An 18,889-nucleotide genomic window follows, 5' to 3' on the forward strand; every position below is an offset into this window, starting at 1 on the left:
ACTTGCACATGGGAAGAATAACTGAGACTCACGACATTTTTAATCCATCATTAAAAACATGTTAAAGACATTTATTTATAAAATAAATCAATAAATGAATTATTTTGCTCTGGTGACATACAATTCCATTTTGAGTTTTCTTTACTGGAGGGAACAAGGTCATATTCAACCATCAAAACAAGTGTTAGACAAGTTCCAGATCCACAAGAATGGGCCCTTTGCTCCATTGTTTCCCACTTTGTGAACCTAACATGGGTCTAGCTTTCAAATGTTTGGTATGGAGAGGAACTACAAATCAATTTGATCTTCTTTTTTTTTCTTTTTTCTTTTTATTTTTATTTTTATAACAATGAGAAACCAAAGCATATATTTCAAGAACCCTTTTACAACCTGTACTGTTTAAAGAAATCAAGGAAAAACAAAAGAAAAGGCTGAGAGTTGAAAGCCAGATAAAAGCACATTTTTTAGGGGAATGATAAAGTAAAGAATTTGACTCTACCACCCTCAATAATATATGACTTTATGGAGCTTCTACCCACAGATGAGTATGGTGGAGGAAAAGACTTGTGTCACTTTCTGTACAACCCCCTTTATTCCATGGCCCCCCTTCTCTTTGTCAGGGTTCTTATCCAACCCTTCCTTACCTTGACTCCTTCCACCTTGCTGCTCACATGGCACACATTGCCCTTGTTGGACCTCTTCCATCTGATGAGCTGGAACAAGTGCCCTATCCTCTTCCGCCACCTAAGCGGCGTATGGGATTTCCCATGCTCTATCACACTCTTGGTGTCCTTAGCCTCCTTGACCTCCTTAGCTTCCTTAGCTTCCTTGCTGAAGTTGTGATTCCAGGACATGTTGCAATGCTCTAGAGAGACCTTAGACACTCTGTTCTTCTCCCATGAGGCAACTCCATTCTCTTCAAACTTGATTGATATGAACGAGTCTGCAAAAGCCATTTGCATTGTGAATTTGTGATTATGGATGCCAACAAAAATCACAAAAATACACATTCTTTATAACAGTTTTTTTTTTTTGGTAATTAGAAAACTCCCATGACCTATTATCTCATTGAGTATTGAGTATGAGGTCTTAGGATAAACCCCAAATACGCAAACCACATGTACTTAATACTAAGAACATGATTAATCAGCGAGTTACTACATTACAATGGTTACAAAAATGGCCCAAGGGGTCCCTCCTACATTCTAATTTGCCCGAATCTGCATGACCAAAATCAACAGCAAATGTAGTTCAATTACAACCAAAAAAAAAATGTAACTAGAGCGACTTCTGCATTAATCTATGCAATTAGATTTCATTTCTTTCAAAATGGCGCTAATGATTCTAATCTTCTCTGTTTAAATTATGTGAATATTTGCAAATAGAATATGTTAGTCAAATGTAACAACTGCGTTTTCATTCCCTCAAACTTTACCTTCATTATTATTAATTATTAATAGTTGGTTGGGATGGAAGGAGAGAGGGTTGAGTGCAAGCAAAGAGAGAGGAAAACAAATGGAGGTTAGAACTAAAGAAATAAGGTAATATATAATGATCATACTACCTTTTTCTCTTTAAAATATTTAAAATATAAAATTGAATTACTTAAAATAATGGAAGTATGGTGAATATTTCAGATATTTCTAAAGGGGGTTTTTTTCCAAAAATAATATAGATTAGAAGGAGTAGTGCCCATCACTTATTTTGAAGTGAACAAATGCAATTGCACAAAATCTCATAAAGGAAACTACCATTTACTTCTAAAACCAAAAAAGGATGCATCTTGGTACAAAAGGATGAAGCTTTCTTACATATTCGTCAAACTCATCTGCTTATGGTTTAAACTCAATGATGGTTTCTTCATAAACACCGTAAAAAATTGTGAATTTATTATTAAACCCAAAACCCAACTCTTTTTTTGCCATCTGACAACCGATTTTTTCTTTTTCATGCTTGTTATTAACCAATTTAATTAAGGAAAAAATGGAATCTTACATCTCCAATCTGCCCATTAATATTCCTGTATGAACATATATATACTTTGACCCTAATTTTGTCATTATTACCCAAAAAGCAACTAATTATGCAAACATAATCAACCAGACCGCCACAAACAAACACACATACAAATCCAAGCACAATGTTTAGCCTTTAACTTTGTTTATATAACCCGGAATTAATATCTCATTATCACTAAAAGCTGCAAGACAAAAAATAAAACTAAAAAGACTAAAACTTTACCACTCACCCACAAGAAAAAATTACCTTCTTGGCTGGTGGAGGCCTCTTGATCCAAGTAATTTGGCTTCCACTGTCGATTGAAGAAAGAGCTGAACGCAAAGATCTTGGGGAGGCTAATGGGTGGCTTCTTGTGCATGCCACTTGGAGTTCTATGAGCACTAGCTCTGCCTCTGGCTGAAGAAACATGGTGGCCCTTATTTGCAGCCAAGATGAGAAGCCTCTCGGTCAAGCACAGAGAGCAAACACCCACAACCACCTCCTTTGGGTGGAAATAGCAATAGGAGTTGTCTTCAAAATGCCCATTCATGTTAAGGCTGAGAGAATTGGTTTGTTGAGAAGAGTGGAGGGTTTGATTGATGAGAAAGGTGAAAAAGAAAAGCGAAAGGGAAAGGGAAAAAAAATTTGTGACTTGAAAAGAAAGAATAGGTTCTGTTCTGTTCTGTGTTCTGCTCTGCTCTGTGTCCGAGAAGTGGGAATACGTGTTGTGTGTATATATTGTGGAAGTCGTCATTTATAGTTGGGAAAAATTTTAGATCAACGGAGGTGATCATGTGGTTGGCCCACAAATCAATTTGGCCAATATAAAATGTAGGAATTGGATAGTGGAGTACTAGAAGACATTACATATACAGTATTACTAAGCAAACATCTTTCCTTGCTAGGTTTTAAGTGTAAAACTGGCCAAACATGTAAAGTCGTTTAGTTCTTTTATTATTTTTTAATACAAACGATAGTCTAAATTATAAATGAGAATGAGATTTCTCACACAGATATTACTAATGTATTATGGAAATTCAAATCTGAGACCACTCATCTATAAGTTAAAGTTTTTTTTCCACTAAGCTAGACCTCGTTGATAGTTCTTTTATTGTTTTTGTATAAAATATATTTAAATGAAGTGTGAATTTTGGTATTTTGAGATTTTAAGTGTGAATTTTCATATTTTGAGTTTGTAAAACAAATTTCATTGTAGGATTTGAGGAACAAAATCTCCACTCAAAGTTCAAAATACCAAAACTCACGCCCCATACTTATAACTACCTATAAGGCCAAACCAATGCCCTCAAATTACAAACATAATTTTAAAATTCACATTGAAATCCTGAATTTAGAAATCGTCTATCTAATCCCAAAATGTCAAAATCCACACTTCAAACTCTAAAACGTCAAAATTCACGCTTGAAACTCTAAAATGCAAAATTCAAACCCTACACTACAAAATCCCAAAATCCACACTTGAAGATTAAAAAATAATGTAAACCCCAGAAAGTAAAAATTCCTCCAAAACTCAAAAGATTCACATCTCAAACTTAAAATAACAAAGTTCACACCTGAAACCTCAAAATGTCTCCAATTCACACCTCAAACCCAAAAGTAATTCTTCTATGCGCATCTACTTGAGCTAGTGGATTCCCAACAGACTTTTAATCCACATCCAATCCAATGGCTTTTTAAAGTAAAACTGTTAAACTTGTGACTTAAAGTTTGTATTGGGTACTTCTGTTTTTTATCTTTTCTGTTCTGTTTCAACAAAAGCATGGAGAAAATTACTAATGTGGCCTAAGACCATTCTGCTCCCTAGCCTAGAGGAAAAACAAGAACAAAACTATGCAGTCAACTGATGCTGGTGCCCACACGTTCAGTTGAATGATTATATATTTATTTATGGCTAATCGTAATCATGGTATGTATTTTTCCCAAAAGTGAAGACTTAATGCCTAGAATTTGACAAAACCAACCCAAGAAACCCTATAAAAAAAACAATTGGATTGGGATGTGAAGTTGGCCACTGGCATGTGAGGTTCAAGTCCAAAAGTGCGACTTCCTCTTTATTTCTAACTTTATAAAGGCACACAGCGCAGCAAAACTGGCATAGGATGTAACTAAAGCGGAGGGAAGAGTGCAAAGTGGAGCTGTTTTTGGGTCTTGGTAGGTATTTTGTAGATGCCAAAGGGAAGCTCACAAGATTTGGCAATTTTTTTCGTAGTGGTTTTTCTTTTTTCATCACGTCTTGGAAAAGGCTGTGGTGTTGTGCATGCCTATCTCCAAGAAGGTTATTTTCTCTACAAATGTAGTCAAGGCCTTGGTATTCCAAATTCCCTTGGAAGACCAGAGAATGTACTTATAGAATTTGTGAAAAACAGACATGTTTTTTCTTTTTCAAGATCTTGGCGACATTTATGCACGCCCCCAATCTCCAAAAGCTCACATTCATATGTCGATCCTTACAAGTTTAATTTTGTCCATTTTTGGTGTTTCAAGATAAAGATCACTCATGTACTTTGACAGAACATGTCCACCTTATTGTTCTTAGAAAACCACGCCCTAAAACCTGAAGCTATTACATATACACCATCTCTCGTATGGAGAGGCAAATCAATAGGAGGAGAGAGACAAACATATAAACGTGACCAAGTTGAAATCTGCATAATTTAGTACTTTCAAGAAATGTACGTCTAATTGTTGATTGGATATAACGTCTTTGGCCATTGAAGGATGAATTTCATATAATCATTAGATTTTCCTTGTGAAGTAGAAATACCTAACCTTAAGAAAGTGGCATGAGTAAAAAGTGAGATTTTAATCTAGAAATTACATACACGGAATGCCTTTTTTTGTTTTTTTTTGTTTTTTTTGGGGTGTGAGATTGGAAGATTTGTTACGAAAATCCTTAAGGGCTTGAAGCTTAATACCTTGTAAGGTCGTCGTTTTACTCTTACCCTATGGAAAATCCCAAAAGGTTTAGAAGGTGAAGTAAACAAGCAAAGTAAACAAATTTGTAGAAAATTAGAGAAAAAAAAAAAAGAAAAAAAAAAGGTGAACAACCAAAGTACTGGGCACATGGGGAGCGGGAAGTGGAGTGGGGCTGCTTCTAGTTTGGCTGCCTCAACTCTCAAGTCGGGTTCATATCATGGACTGTGGACCAGATGTTGGATTAACAGGCCTCCTTTTAGGCCTTAGGCCATAGGCCATGTGACATACATATCATCATTGACCGGAAATGACACTACGTGGTTATGATAGCAAAATAATACTACCTCTATTGTAACTAAGTTTTTCTTCCCTTTCTAGGGCATTTTCATTTTCCATTCTTTCTTCTGTACTAATTGAAACTAGACAATTCAAGCAAGGTCCATAGAGAGTGAATATCGACTCTAACAAGATTCAATGGATTATCAAAATGTTTTCCAAGTTGCTTGAATTGCCAAATTTTTCGAAAACCAAATTTCGCAACCAAAGAGACTAACTGGTTTATTTTCCCTGTTCTTTAACAATATATGAAATCACATCTAATTCATTTTCATAAATAGTGTGTAAAGAAAATTTTGATTATAAAAAATAATATAAAATAACTCAATGCATTCAAAAGCTACCCAAGTATGCTTGGCCAAAACAAAAAAAGGCTACCCAAGTATCAACATTCTTCCACTAAATTCACAATTCTTCCACTAAATTCACAAGCTATCCAAGTGTCAACAAATTTAAATCCAAGTCTAGACATACATCTCTCTCGAAAACAAACCTAGACGACTAGTGTCTGCAACCCAACCTAGATGTCAACTGATCCCAAAAACATAAAAATAAAATTCATCACCAGTTGACTGTCTGCAACCCTATGCTCTTCTGGTGGCAACTTCAACAACAGTAACCATATTATCCATCTGCAAGCACTTACCATCCTTGTGAGTGAACCGCTCCGATGAGCGTTTAGGAAACACACCATATGGGTTACATAAGCGCTAACCTTGGCTGCACCATGGGCTGCCAAAAGTTCCTCCAAAATAAAAAAGACACAAAAGGAATGGTTAAGGAAGATTTCAAGTTTCAAGTTGTGAAAGCATAACATAAATGTTTGAAATCCTTTTATGTTTCTGATATACATATAACAATTATAAATACAAAGGCTTCATTGGTATATAAAGAGTAGGGAAGAAATTAAAGAAGCACTATGAGACACATGGAAGATAGTGTAGCACACTCACCATACCAGAGTCGGGAAGCTGGTTTCTTATCTGATTCTCATCTCTACGCCCTCCTGATCTTTTCTCTGATTTAAAAATCAAAGTGTTCACACAAAACTCCCAAATGAATCACATTCACATTTTATATGGCTTATAAATGTACGTCTGTTAACAGGGACGGACCCAGGAATTTTGTGTCGTGGGGTCATAGTGTAAAAGTTCAATTTTTTTTTGAAAGATTAAAATAACATTGAAAATAAAACTAAAGTACATTCATTCATAATTCATGTAAAAAAACAACATTACAAATTACAATTGGCCACGACGAGGTTTCATATTTTGAAAACGTAGCATTATAACTTCATTTTCAATACAATCAAAAACATCCTTCTCAACATAAACAAGCAAGCTATCACTCAACCATTGATCTCCCCTTTTGTTCCGAAGTGGACCTTTGATAATATTCATGACGGAGAATGCCCTCTCGACTGAAGCAGTAGTAACCGGTAAAACTAGAGCCAATGTAATAAGCAAATACACATAATTGAATGCTCGATGCATCCTTGTCTCCACCATTTTTTTTTGCAAGATCACCAATCCCTTGCAAGTCAGAGAAATCACTACTCGAACTCACATAATGAATATAAAGCTCAAGTTGATCATCAAGTGCCAAAAGATCCTCATCCGAAAAGTCTTGAGGATAAAGTTGAGCAAGACGAAGTAGCTTTTGTTTATCAAAAGCTACAAATGAATCATTCGGACTCAAACATGCCAAACAAATAAGCAACTCAGTATTTACCTCATTAAAACGATCATCTAACTCCGTAAGTTGCTCATCAATGACATAAATAAAGAGCTCCACACGATAATGATGACGATTTGTCTTTATTGGAGCATTACGCATTGACCTCCCTGGAAGTACGAAGGCCTCATCCATGTTAGGAACATCAATATGATGTTTGTCACAAAATGAAGACACCTCTTCAACCAATGCATCAAACCCATTATTCCTCATCCAATGTAGCTTTTCCTTGCATGATTTCACCAAAGCCATTGCATTCACAATTTCTTGATCTTTCTTTTGCAATGCTTGTGACACATCATTTGTGAGTCCCAATATAGCCTTCATTAAGAATAGGTGAAACACAAACTGAAAAGTAAGCATTTCCCTTTGAATCTTATTTGCTTCACCGGCACTATCATTGGGATTATCATCAATAATCATTTGAAACACATGAATCACAGATGAAAACATAGAAATGATGCTAATAATGGTACCGTAATGTGAGCTCCATCGTGTGTCACCGGCACGTTTGAGACTTGTTTCTTGATGCAAACCTCACCCCGTTATAAGACAATCATTTTCAAAAGCTATCACAAGTTCTTCTTGGAGTTGTGCTCTAAGTGCATCACGCCGCTTATACGATGCTCCAACATGGTTAACCACACTATTAGTGGTTGTGAAGAAAGAGGCAATATCAATATTCTTCTTTGCTACGGCAACAAGTGCTAGTTGAAGTTGATGAGCAAAGCAATGAACATAGTATGCACAAGGTTGTTCTCTCAAAATCTTTGTTTTAAGGCCTTTCAACTCACCTCTCATATTGCTAGCTCCATCATAACCTTGTCCTCGTAACTTGGAAAAGCTCAAACCATTGGAAGAAAAGAATATGTCAATGGCATCCTTTAGTGAACTTGAAGTGGTGTCGGTAACATGTTGAACCCCCACAAACCTTTCAATTACATGCCCTTTGTCATCCACATAACGCAACACCATAGCCATTTGCTCTTTCACAAAAATATCACGTGCTTCATCCACCAATATAGAAAAGAATCTATCTTTTAAATCACTCATGATGACATCAAGTGTTTCCCCGGCACATGCATTGACAATATCTTTTTGAATCTTTGGAGCTACTAACTTGAGATTCCCCGGAGCATTTTCCAACACAACTTCTTTAACTTTCTCATCATTGTCTGCAAGGAATTGCAATAGCTCCAAGTAATTTCCCCTATTGCTTGAAGTGGCACTTTCATCATTTCCACGAAAAGAAAGACCTTGTCTCAATAGAAACTTAGTGCACTTGATTGATGCAATTAAGCATCTTCGATATGCCATACTAGCTTGTTCAGAGTGTTTGCTCACAGCCGTTTCAATATGTGTATTTTGATTCATCAAATTTGTAGCGGCTTCTCTAGCTTTATTATGAACACTACCAACTGGTCCAACATGCACCTTCATTCTTTCTCTCCCTTTCTTCCAATTCTTAAACCCTGCTCCAGTGAAGGCTTCACTACCCTCTTGTTCAAAATTGGATTTAAAGAGATAGCAATAAAGACAAAATGCAGCATCTTTAGATACACTATACTCCAACCAATCAAATTCATCAAACCATTGGGGAATGAAGCGTCGATTAAGTCCTGAGATATTACTTTGTGGGAAAGAATGACCTCTAGGTTGACAAGGGCCTTTTTGTAGATATGCTCTTCGAACCTCATCTCTAATATTAGCATCATACTCAATCATACGAATTCTTAGTCCCGGGTCTGCCTGAAGATTAGCCAAAACCTCATCTAACTGACTTTGTCTTGAACTTGAAGTTTTTGAACTTCCCACACTATCCGAACTACCCAATGATGACTTTCTCTTAAAAAATCTTTCCATAATTCTACATAAATTAATCAAAATAATAACTAAAATCAATTCAAGAGAACACCAAATTTATACCAATTAACCACAAAAAATTCATAAATGAAACATCTAATAAATCTAAACAACACCAAATTTATACCAATTAACCACAAAAAATTCATACATGAAACATCCAATAAATCTAAACAACACCAAATTTATACCAATTAACCACAAAAAATTCATAAATGAAACATCCAATAAATCTAAACAACACCAAATTTATACCAATTAACCACAAAAAATTCATAAATGAAACATCCAATAAATCAAAACAATATAATACAATCATAAATTCAATTTCAATTCAAGTAATTTAGGTTTAGAGTTAGAATTTACCTTGAATTGTGAGGTGGTGGAAGTGGAGGCAAGCTTTTGGAAGTGGCGGAGCTGCTGGCAGCGGCTACAATGGAGGATTTGGGGCTTCAAGGCTTGGTGGGGAAGAGGGTTAAAGGTTTGTGGGGGGTGGAGATTGGGGATTTAGGTTTGAGGGTTTAGAAAATAGGTGTTTTGGAATGAAAATTCGGGAGGAAGAAGCTGGGAATCTGATCTGTGTTTTTTTTTTTATAACACCTGGACCAAAACGACATCGTTTTGGCCAGGTCTTTTAAAAAAAAATTCGCTGGTCCAAAACGACGGCGTTTTGGCCAGCGAGTTTTAAAAAAAAATTCGACGCCGTTTTGGCCAGCGCGTTTTTGTCCAAAAGGACGCCGTTTTGGCCAGTCTGTTTTTAAAAAAAAAATTAGAAGCTGGGCCAAAACGACGTCGTTTTGGCCAGCTTCTTTCAAACAGAACAGAGCCCTGTTCATCTTCTTCTTCCTCTTGTCTGCAAATCCTCTCTCTCATGGGGTCATACCCCATTTCAAAGCCACCTTCTACCTTGCTTCCATGGAGTCCATGGGGTCGTTTGACCCCCATTGACCCCACTGTAGGTCTGTCTCTGTCTGTTAACAATGGGATTCTTATATATCTTTGCTAAAGTAACAATGGTCTTTCATTATGAAGGACTTGATAAATACTTTGAGACAATATATAAGTAACAACTCTAATTAGGTAAAGTGACTTGCACATACTCTAATTAGGTAATATGACTCATGCCAACACTCTCCCTCAAGTTGGTGCATGGATATCTCCTATGCCCAATTTGTCAAGTAAGTCATGAAAAACCTTTGTAGATACCGCATGTGTTAAGACATCTACCAGATGTTCTCCTGACCTTACAAACGGTATATCAATTAACTTTTCCACCAATTTCTCCTTGATAAAATGCTTATCCACTTCAACATGCTTAATTCTATTTTGTGAAACTGGATTATTTGTTATCTCCCTACCAACTTGATTATCAAAATAAAGCTTCATGGCCTTCTATGGTGGAAACTCAATTTCAGACAGGAGTATCCTTAGCCAAATAAGCTCACAAACTCCATGCCATATCCATCTACCCCGCTTCAGGTGCAGATCGAGCCACTATATTCTGCTTCTTACTGAGCCATGTAACCAAATTACCCCAAATGAAAGTGAAGTAACCTAATGTAAAACGTCTATCTGTTATATTGTCTGCCCAATCTGCATCTGTATAACCCTTGACATCAAAATGCCCTAGTTTTCTCAATATCAAATCTCTTGCTGGAGCTTTCTTCCAATAACTCAATATTCTCATAAATGCTGCTAAGTGATACTTACTAGGGGAATGCATGAACTCGCTAACAACACTAATCGCATATGCAATGTCTGGTCTAGTGTGTGAGAGATAAATAAGTTTTTCCACTAACCTCTGATATATATATATATTTTCTTGTTGGTTGGCACTTGATTAGGACATATTGCTAAGTGATGATTCTACACAATATGTCTAGAACATACTTCATTTGAGAAAGACAAATACTAGTAGCTGAGCGAGTTACTTTGATTCCCAGAAAATACTTCAAAGCTCCCAAGTCCTTCATCTTAAACTATAAGGCTAAGTACTTCTGTAATTTACTCATTTCATTAATGTCATCACTAGTAACAACCATATCATCTACATAGATTATTAGCAAAGTAACCTTACCATCCCTACGTTTGATAAATGCAGTATGATCCAAATTACCTGGGTGATATTCATACTTCTTCATTGCTTTAGTGAACCTCCCAAACTATACTCGTGGAGACTGGTTCAAACCGTAAAGAGCTTTCGAAGCCTACAGGCCTTCCCACTGCCACTAGACAACCCATAACTAGGTGGTAGATCCATGTACACTTTTTATTCATGATCTCCATGTAAAAAGACATTCTTCACATGAACTACTTGAAATGCCAATCTAAATTAGTTGCTATGTACAATAGAACTTGCACTGTATTCATTTTCACAACTGGAGCAAACCTATCTTGGTAGTCAACTCCATATGTCTGCATAAACCCCTTGGCTACAAGTCTTGCTCTATATCTGTCAATTGTCCTATCAGGTTTGTGCTTAACTGTATACACCCATCGACATCCATTATGTTTCTTTCCCTCAGTTTGCTGAACAATTTTCCATTTTTATTAAAATCGCTATGAAAGGTTTACCAAAATGCTATAAAACAATAGTAGATTATGGCTCTCAGATGTTTTCATCTTCTTCTTCATCCAAGCAGATCGATAACATATATATGGTCACTACTGACTTTTTTTCTTGTAGTTCTCAACTTCCATCTTTCAAGCTATCAACCAAGTTGTTGCATTGCTCCTCACTGTTAGAAGAGCCTCCCTTCCCCTCCTCCTCCATTGATTGAAAGAAAGAAAACAAAAGCAACTTATGAAACAAGCCCCTCATTTCCTTGTTAAACATAAATCGACCCATTATTAACGAGGACTCAGAATCTAAGAGCACACTAGTAATTAACCTGAGTGAGGAATATGGATGGTGGATCTCTCTCTCTCTCTCTCTTTTGAAAAAATCAACTTCATTATCCTTGGTGAATTTGTTCTGAATTAGTCGTGTCAAGCTATTACTAGCTAGCTAAAAACAATACTGTAGGATATTATTCTCTGCATTTGGGCATGCCAACAACAAACAAATATTATTCTCTAGTATAGCATATAGGCCGTCATTTTCAATCCTTATAAGGGAAAACTTGCTTCGCCATAAGAGTACGTAGCTTGGCAAGCAAGGTATAAGGGTACTTCAAAAGATTCCTTCCCATCATCTAAATAAGACAAACGTGACATGCATGTGACATGTCTCATCAATCATGTTAAGATAAAGCTAGCTGACAAGGCAAATTAGCAACCTTTATGCTTAAGTATATTATTCCAAGCAGATATAAATGTCAATATATATGAAGAATATTATGATCAATATAGAATCTGTATCATGATCCGCATATGTGCATGCCAACATTATCGAAAGACAGTAGGAGTATCGTCATATCCGATACAAGTATCGGAGCATCAGTAAGAGTATATATACAAGCATACCCGTCCAATTACCAAATGCCATGTGCCCGACATGTTTCCCTTCTATTTTTTTGACATGTGGCAAACCACTTAACAACACTTAAGCCCTCTCACATCCAACCCAACCCTACCACTACCGCCCTTCTCTCTCTCTCTCTCTCTCTCTCTCTCTCTCTCTCTCTCTTCCAAATTATCTTATTTGCTCTAAAATTTTTGCAATGAGTCAGAATCTTCCATGTGTATGTGGCGTTCGTCCATTAGACTTGGTTAATGCATTCAACCCACCCCAAACAATAATCATTTGATGTTCATCCTCAATGTTGGTTGTTTCAAGTGAGCATGTTCCCAAACAACTCTTACACACTTGCCCACTAGAACTCCAGCTCCTCACCCTATGATGAATCTAATGACAATTATGTTGTTGTTTGCACCATAAACACCAACTTCCAACAACTCCAATACAACCTATTTCTTCTTAATTAGATACCTTGGGGGTTGATAGCAACCTCAACAGTCTAAGAAATAAACCCACTTCGGAATTTTCCTTCTTCCACTAGTTGAAGGGAGATGGGTTCCAACACGATATTACGCGCTTATTAGAATCTTATGCTCGTCGGGTCTGGGTTGGCTGGCGATAAGCAGGGAAAGGGTGGAGTTGGGCTGTGTTAGAGAGAGAGAGAGAGAGAGAGAGAGAGAGAGAGAGAGAGAGAGTCGGTAGTGGTAGGGTTGGGTTGGATGTGAGAGGGCTTAAGTGTTGTTAAGTGGTTTGCCACATGTCAAAAAAATAGAAGGGAAACATGTCGGGCACATGGCATTTGGTAAAAGTGAAATTGGACTCATGAATGGGTTAGGTGTTGTGTGATAGAGTGTATTAGGGTGTACCATGGGTATTTTTAGTAGTTAAATAGGATGTACTTAGTTAATTTTATAATTTGATTTAAATATTAGGGTGTACTTAGATCATAGGGTGTACTCAGTTAATTTTAAGATTTGTTTAGCAACACTCTAATGTTTTGTTATCCCCTGTCAATAATTTTATATCGTGTGGCCTAGAAGGAGGCCTGTTATCCAACTCATCTGGTCCACCGTCCATGATATGAACCCAACTTGAGAGTCTTTTGGTGAAGTAGAACAACCCGACTTGAGAGTTGAGGCAGCCAAACTAGAAGGGAAGCAGCCCCACTCCAATCCCGCTCCCCATGTGCCCAATACTTTGCTTGTTTACTTCACCTTTTAAACCTTTTAGGATTTTCCATAGGCTAAGAGGAAAACAACAACATTACGGCCCAGTTTACGAATGGATTTGAGAGGAAATTACTTCCCATGCCATTTTCTAAGGGATGAAAAATGGAGATTCATTTTCCATGTTTGGTAATCCTAGGAAAGTAACTAAGAAATACTACTTTATTTCCTTTCACATATTTGGTTTGTGTAGGAATGTAAAACAAAGTTAGTTTAATTTTCCAATTATATCCATATGAAATCGAATTAAAAAAAATAATGTATTTAATGCTATGTTGTTAATGGAGACAATATGGTTATGAAAAATGTGTATTTAATGTTAGCTAATTTTCCCAAACTTTCCCATGAGGAGGAAAACAAAACCCAAGAGCAGAGGAGGGCTTCACTTTCCCCCTACTTTCCCATGTGCAAGACAACGATTTCTCATGCTTAGACTTACCAAACATGGGAAAGCAATTGATTTCTCATCACCAAGCCTCCTTTCTCATAAACCAAACAGGACCTACAAGTTATTAGCTTCAAGCCTTCAAGGATTTTCATAAAAAAGCATCCATGTATGTAATTTCTAGATTAAAATCTCACTTTTTAGGCATTCCATTTTCTTAGGATTAGGTATTACTACGCATGGACAATCTTACGATTATCTGCAATTCGTCCTTCAATAGTTATGGACGTTATATCAAATCAACAATAAGACGTACATTTCTTCAAAGAACTAAATCATGCGGATGTCAACTTGCTCTCACTTATATGTTTGTCTCTCCATACAAGGAAGGGTGTTTAGCTTAAGGTTTTAGGGCGTGGTTGTCTAAGAACGATAAGGTGAACATGTTTTGTCAAAGTACATGGGAGACCTTTATCTTCAAACACAAAAAATGGCCAAAATTAAATTAGCAAGGATCGACATATGAATGTGAACTTTTACACATTGCCACTAATTCTCTCCATGCTTTTGTTAAAATCATTTACAAAATAAGAAAACTTTAGTAATTGAAGCGAAAGAGACGAATTACCAGAACAGAAAATATGAAAAAAGAAGCACCTAATCCAAACTTTAAGTCACGAATTTAACAGTTCACTTTTAAAAAAAAGTAAGTTATAAAACAATCCCCTTATTGATTAGGATTTAGAATTTAAGAGCACTAATAACTTGAGTGAGGAATATTGCACATGGACGATGGATCTCTCTCTCTTTTTGAAAAAAAAACAAAACAAAAGAAACAAAATCAACTTCATTATCCTTAGTGAATTTGTTCTGGATTAGTTGTGTTGAATTAGTACAGCTTATGTACGCAATGTAACATCGAACCTACCTAGCTAAAAGGAAAAAAGAAAGGCCACTACGACAGTACTGCAGTATATTATTCCAAGAAGACAAATGTAAACTATATACGTGAAGAATCTCTAGTATTGGTCGTCATTTTCAATCCTCATAAAAGAAAACTTACTTCGCCATAATTTCAGGTTGTTCTCAAGGCAGGAAGGTAAGGACACTTCAAAAGATTCCTTCTCATAATCTATATAAGGAAATGTGTTCTCATCAAGCTAGGGGACAAGGCAAATTAGCAACCTTTATACTCGATATATTATTCCAAGCAGATATACATGTGAAGAATATTATGATCTTGATCAATATGGAATCTGTATCATGATCAGTGGGTGTATCGATCGATCATCCAAAGAAAAAGGCTATCCTCTGCATATATGTGTGCATGCCAACAACTATAAAAGGAGACCATGAGGCAATGAGTTGATCATCAAAGCAAACACACAGATATCCCAACTAAAAATCAATCAGTGAGACAATGGCTGGAACCAATGATATTAAAATTAAAGGGTTCGATTTGAGCAACAACAGCGGCAACACGTCGGGATTAACCCACTTCGCCAACAGAGCTGATAAGGGCGACAAGGGCGACAATAAAATCCAGGTTGAGGATGCTAAAGCGGCAGGGAACACAGGAGACTTGAAAGTACTTACCGACTTCGCCCAACGTGGTAAGGTGGGTGAGTCAGACCGCCAACAAATCACGGGGAGCAAGCCACTTCAGACGGCAGCATGAAATTGATGAAGGCCATACCATAATAAAATATCTACACTAAAATAAGAGCTGATGCAGTATCTGAGGCTCCTTCCTTGGTTAGGCCTCATTATCATGTGCAATACTAATATTATTATTCTAATAAAATAATGGTAGCTTATTATTAAATATATCAAAATTCTATACGTATAACTTTTAGATTATTGATACTGATGACATACCAACAAGAGAAAACGATTCAAAAGTCCTTTCTCCAATTCGTGATGTTACAAAATGAGACGTCAAAATTTAAAAATATAGTTGCATACGAGAATAAACTGAACCAATAAGCAATGTATGAGTGACCAAAGGTCTCAAACGATGCATTTAAGAAGAAGGGTACTAAATTAAAAGATGTACGCCAGTGAACTATGGCAATCTCTCGTTCCATGCGCATGCACGCATATGGAATTGAAGAAGACCTAACTTATATCACGAAGAAGCGGATGGGTCTTTACATATGAAGTTTTTAAAATTAATATTACCGGAAGACAATAGGAGTATCGGCGTATCTGATACAAGTATCGGAGTCTCGGAGTATCAGATTTGAGCATACCCGTCCAGATAGGAGTATCGGTGCAACATAGATGAAAAGGAATTAGATGTGATTTCACATATTTTTAAAGAACGGGGGAAATAAACCAATTAATCTCTTTCATCTTGTCCACACATTTCTTGTTGCGATTTTGGTTTTCGAAGAATTTGGCATTTCAAGCAACTCGGAAAACATTTTGATGATCCATTATTGAACCTATAAAGTCAATATTCAAACCCTATCGACCTTGCTCAAAAAATGTCTCATTTCAATTAGTGCAGAGAAAAATAAAGGCAGAGTTGAAAATAGATTTTTCAGTTTGGAAAGTGACATTGAGATGTAAAAAGACTAGACATTAAGGTGGCAAGAGAGATCTAACAGACAAAAAAGGAAAAAAAATGAATGAAAAATAGAAAATGCCCTAGAAAGGGGAGAACAACTTAGTTGTAATGGGGATAACAATGTCTTGCTATTACTGGTCAATAATTTTATAACACGTGGCCTAGAAGGAGGCCTGTTAGTCCAACTCATCTGGTCCACTTCCCATGATATGAACCCGACTTGAGAGTTTTGGTTTTTTGGTTGAAGTAGAACAACCCGACTTGAGAATTGAGGCAGCCAAACTTGAAGGGAAGCAGCCCACTCCACTCCCGCTCCCCATGTGCCCAGTACTTCGCTTGTTTACTTCACCTTTTAAACCTTTTAGGATTTTTTTATAGGATAAGAGGAAAACGACGACATTATAAGTTATTGGCTTCAAGCCTTTAAAGGATTTTCATAACAAATCTTCCAATCTCACACCAAAAAAAAAAAAAAGGGGCATCAACGTATGTAATTTCTAGATTAAAATCTCACTTTTTACGCATGCCATTATCTTAGGATTATGTATTACTACGCCCTGACAATCTTACGATTATCTGCAATCCTTCAATGACCAAAGACGTTATATCAAATCAACAATAAGACATACATTTCTCCAAATAACTAAATTATGTGGATTTCAACTTGCTCTCATTTATATGTTTGTCTCTCTCCTCCTATTGATTAGCCTCTCCATAAGAGCAAATATGAAAAAAGAAGCTCCCAATCCGAACTTTAAGTCACAAGTTTAACAGTTTACTTTAAAACAAAAGCAAGTTACGAAACAATCCCCTGATTTCCTTGTTAAACATCAACCGACCCATTATTGTTGAGGATTGAGAATCTAAGAGCAAATGGACGATGGATCTCTCTCTCTTTTTGAAAACAAAAACAAAAAACAATAAACAAAAATCAACTTCATTATCCTTGGTGAATATGTTCTGGATTAGTTGTGTTGAATTAGTACCGCTTACGTACGCAATGGAACATCGAACTTAGCTAGCTAAAAGGAAAAAAGAAAGGCCACTACTACAGTACCGCAGTATATTATTCCAAGAAGACAAATGTAAACTATATACGTGAAGAATCTCTAGTATTGGTCGTCATTTTCAATCCTTATAAAAGAAAACTTGCTTCGCCATAATTTCAGGTTGTTCTCAAGGCAGGCAGAGAGAGTACGTAGCTTGGCAAGAAAGGTAAGGGCACTTCAAAAGATTCTTTCTCATCATCTATATGAGGAAATGTGTTGCCATCAAGCTAGCGGACAAGGCAAATTAGCAACCTTTATACTCGATATATTATTCCAAGCAGATATACATGTGAAGAATATTATGATCTTGATCAATATGGAATCTGTATCATGATCAGTGGGTGTATCGATCGACCCTCCAAAGAAAAAGGATATCCTCTGCATATATGTGTGCATGCCAACAACTATAAAAGGAGACCATGAGGCAATGAGTCGATCATCCAAGGAAACACACAGATATCCCAACTAAAATTCCATCAGTGAGACAATGGCTGGAACCAATGATATTAAAATTAAAGGGTTTGATTTGAGCAACAACAAAGGCAACACGTCGGGATTAACCCACTTCGCCAACAGAGCTGACGGGGGCGACAAGGGCGACAATAAAATCGAGGTTGAGGATGCTAAAGGGCAAGGGAACACAGGAAACTTGAAAGTACTGACCGACTTCGCCCAACGCGGTAAAGTGGGCCAGTCGGATCGCCAAGAACTACTCAAACCTCAGGCATGAAATTGAAGAAGGCCATACCATAACCACTTGTCTGCTTGATAGATATATGTGCTAAATTATCTACACAAAAATAAGAGCTGCTGTTTTATCTGAGGCTCCTTCCTTGGTTAGGCCTCGTTATCATGTGTAATATTAATATTATTATTCTAATAAAATAATGGTAGCTTATTATTAAATATATCAGAATTCTATACGTATAACTTTTAGATTATTGATACTGATGTCAACAAGAGAAAATGATTAAAAATTCCTTTCTCCAATTCGTGATGTTACAAAATGAGACTTCAAATTTTAAAACTATAGTTGCATACGAGTATAAAACTGAACCAAACAATGTATGGGCCAGAGTGACCAAGGATGTACGCCAGTGAACTAATGGTCTCTCGTTGCATGCACGCATATGCAATTGAAGGAGGCATTATCTGAGGCTCCTTCCTTGGCTAGGCCTCATTTTCAATTTTGATTTCAACTTTGATTTCGCTTAAACTTTGATTTTGAGCTAGACTGTGATTTCGACTTTGTGATTCTGATTCTCTCCCAATTCGTGCCTTAAGAATCAGTTTCTCCCAACTCTATTTACCAAAACCGAAAACTCTAAA

General features: G+C 36.6%; 3 protein-coding genes and 1 long non-coding RNA gene across 4 annotated transcripts; all 4 read right to left on the reverse strand.

Moving 5' to 3' along the window:
* Window positions 1–289: 289 nt before the first annotated feature.
* LOC117622679 lies at window positions 290–2,749 on the reverse strand. The gene is made up of 2 exons (XM_034353440.1): window positions 2,266–2,749; window positions 290–943 (listed from the first exon to the last, which is right to left on the reverse strand). The coding sequence occupies exons 1-2, from the start codon at window positions 2,546–2,548 to the stop codon at window positions 591–593; spliced, it is 636 nt and encodes a 211-aa protein (XP_034209331.1). The 5' UTR covers window positions 2,549–2,749; the 3' UTR covers window positions 290–590.
* A 2,946-nt stretch (window positions 2,750–5,695) lies between these two features.
* On the reverse strand, window positions 5,696–6,371 carry LOC117616023. The gene is made up of 2 exons (XR_004584096.1): window positions 6,225–6,371; window positions 5,696–6,016 (listed from the first exon to the last, which is right to left on the reverse strand). It is a non-coding gene; the product is annotated as an uncharacterized LOC117616023 (long non-coding RNA).
* Window positions 6,372–6,615: 244 nt separating this feature from the next.
* LOC117619459 lies at window positions 6,616–7,428 on the reverse strand. Its single transcript, XM_034349425.1, has one exon. The coding sequence runs from the start codon at window positions 7,426–7,428 to the stop codon at window positions 6,616–6,618; it is 813 nt and encodes a 270-aa protein (XP_034205316.1).
* A 114-nt stretch (window positions 7,429–7,542) lies between these two features.
* On the reverse strand, window positions 7,543–8,868 carry LOC117619469 (zinc finger MYM-type protein 1-like). Its single transcript, XM_034349437.1, has one exon. The coding sequence runs from the start codon at window positions 8,866–8,868 to the stop codon at window positions 7,543–7,545; it is 1,326 nt and encodes a 441-aa protein (XP_034205328.1).
* Window positions 8,869–18,889: the final 10,021 nt, after the last annotated feature.

The sequence above is a fragment of the Prunus dulcis genome, chromosome 1 (genome assembly GCF_902201215.1).
Source record: "Prunus dulcis chromosome 1, ALMONDv2, whole genome shotgun sequence".
Classification (NCBI taxonomy): Eukaryota; Viridiplantae; Streptophyta; class Magnoliopsida; order Rosales; family Rosaceae; genus Prunus; species Prunus dulcis.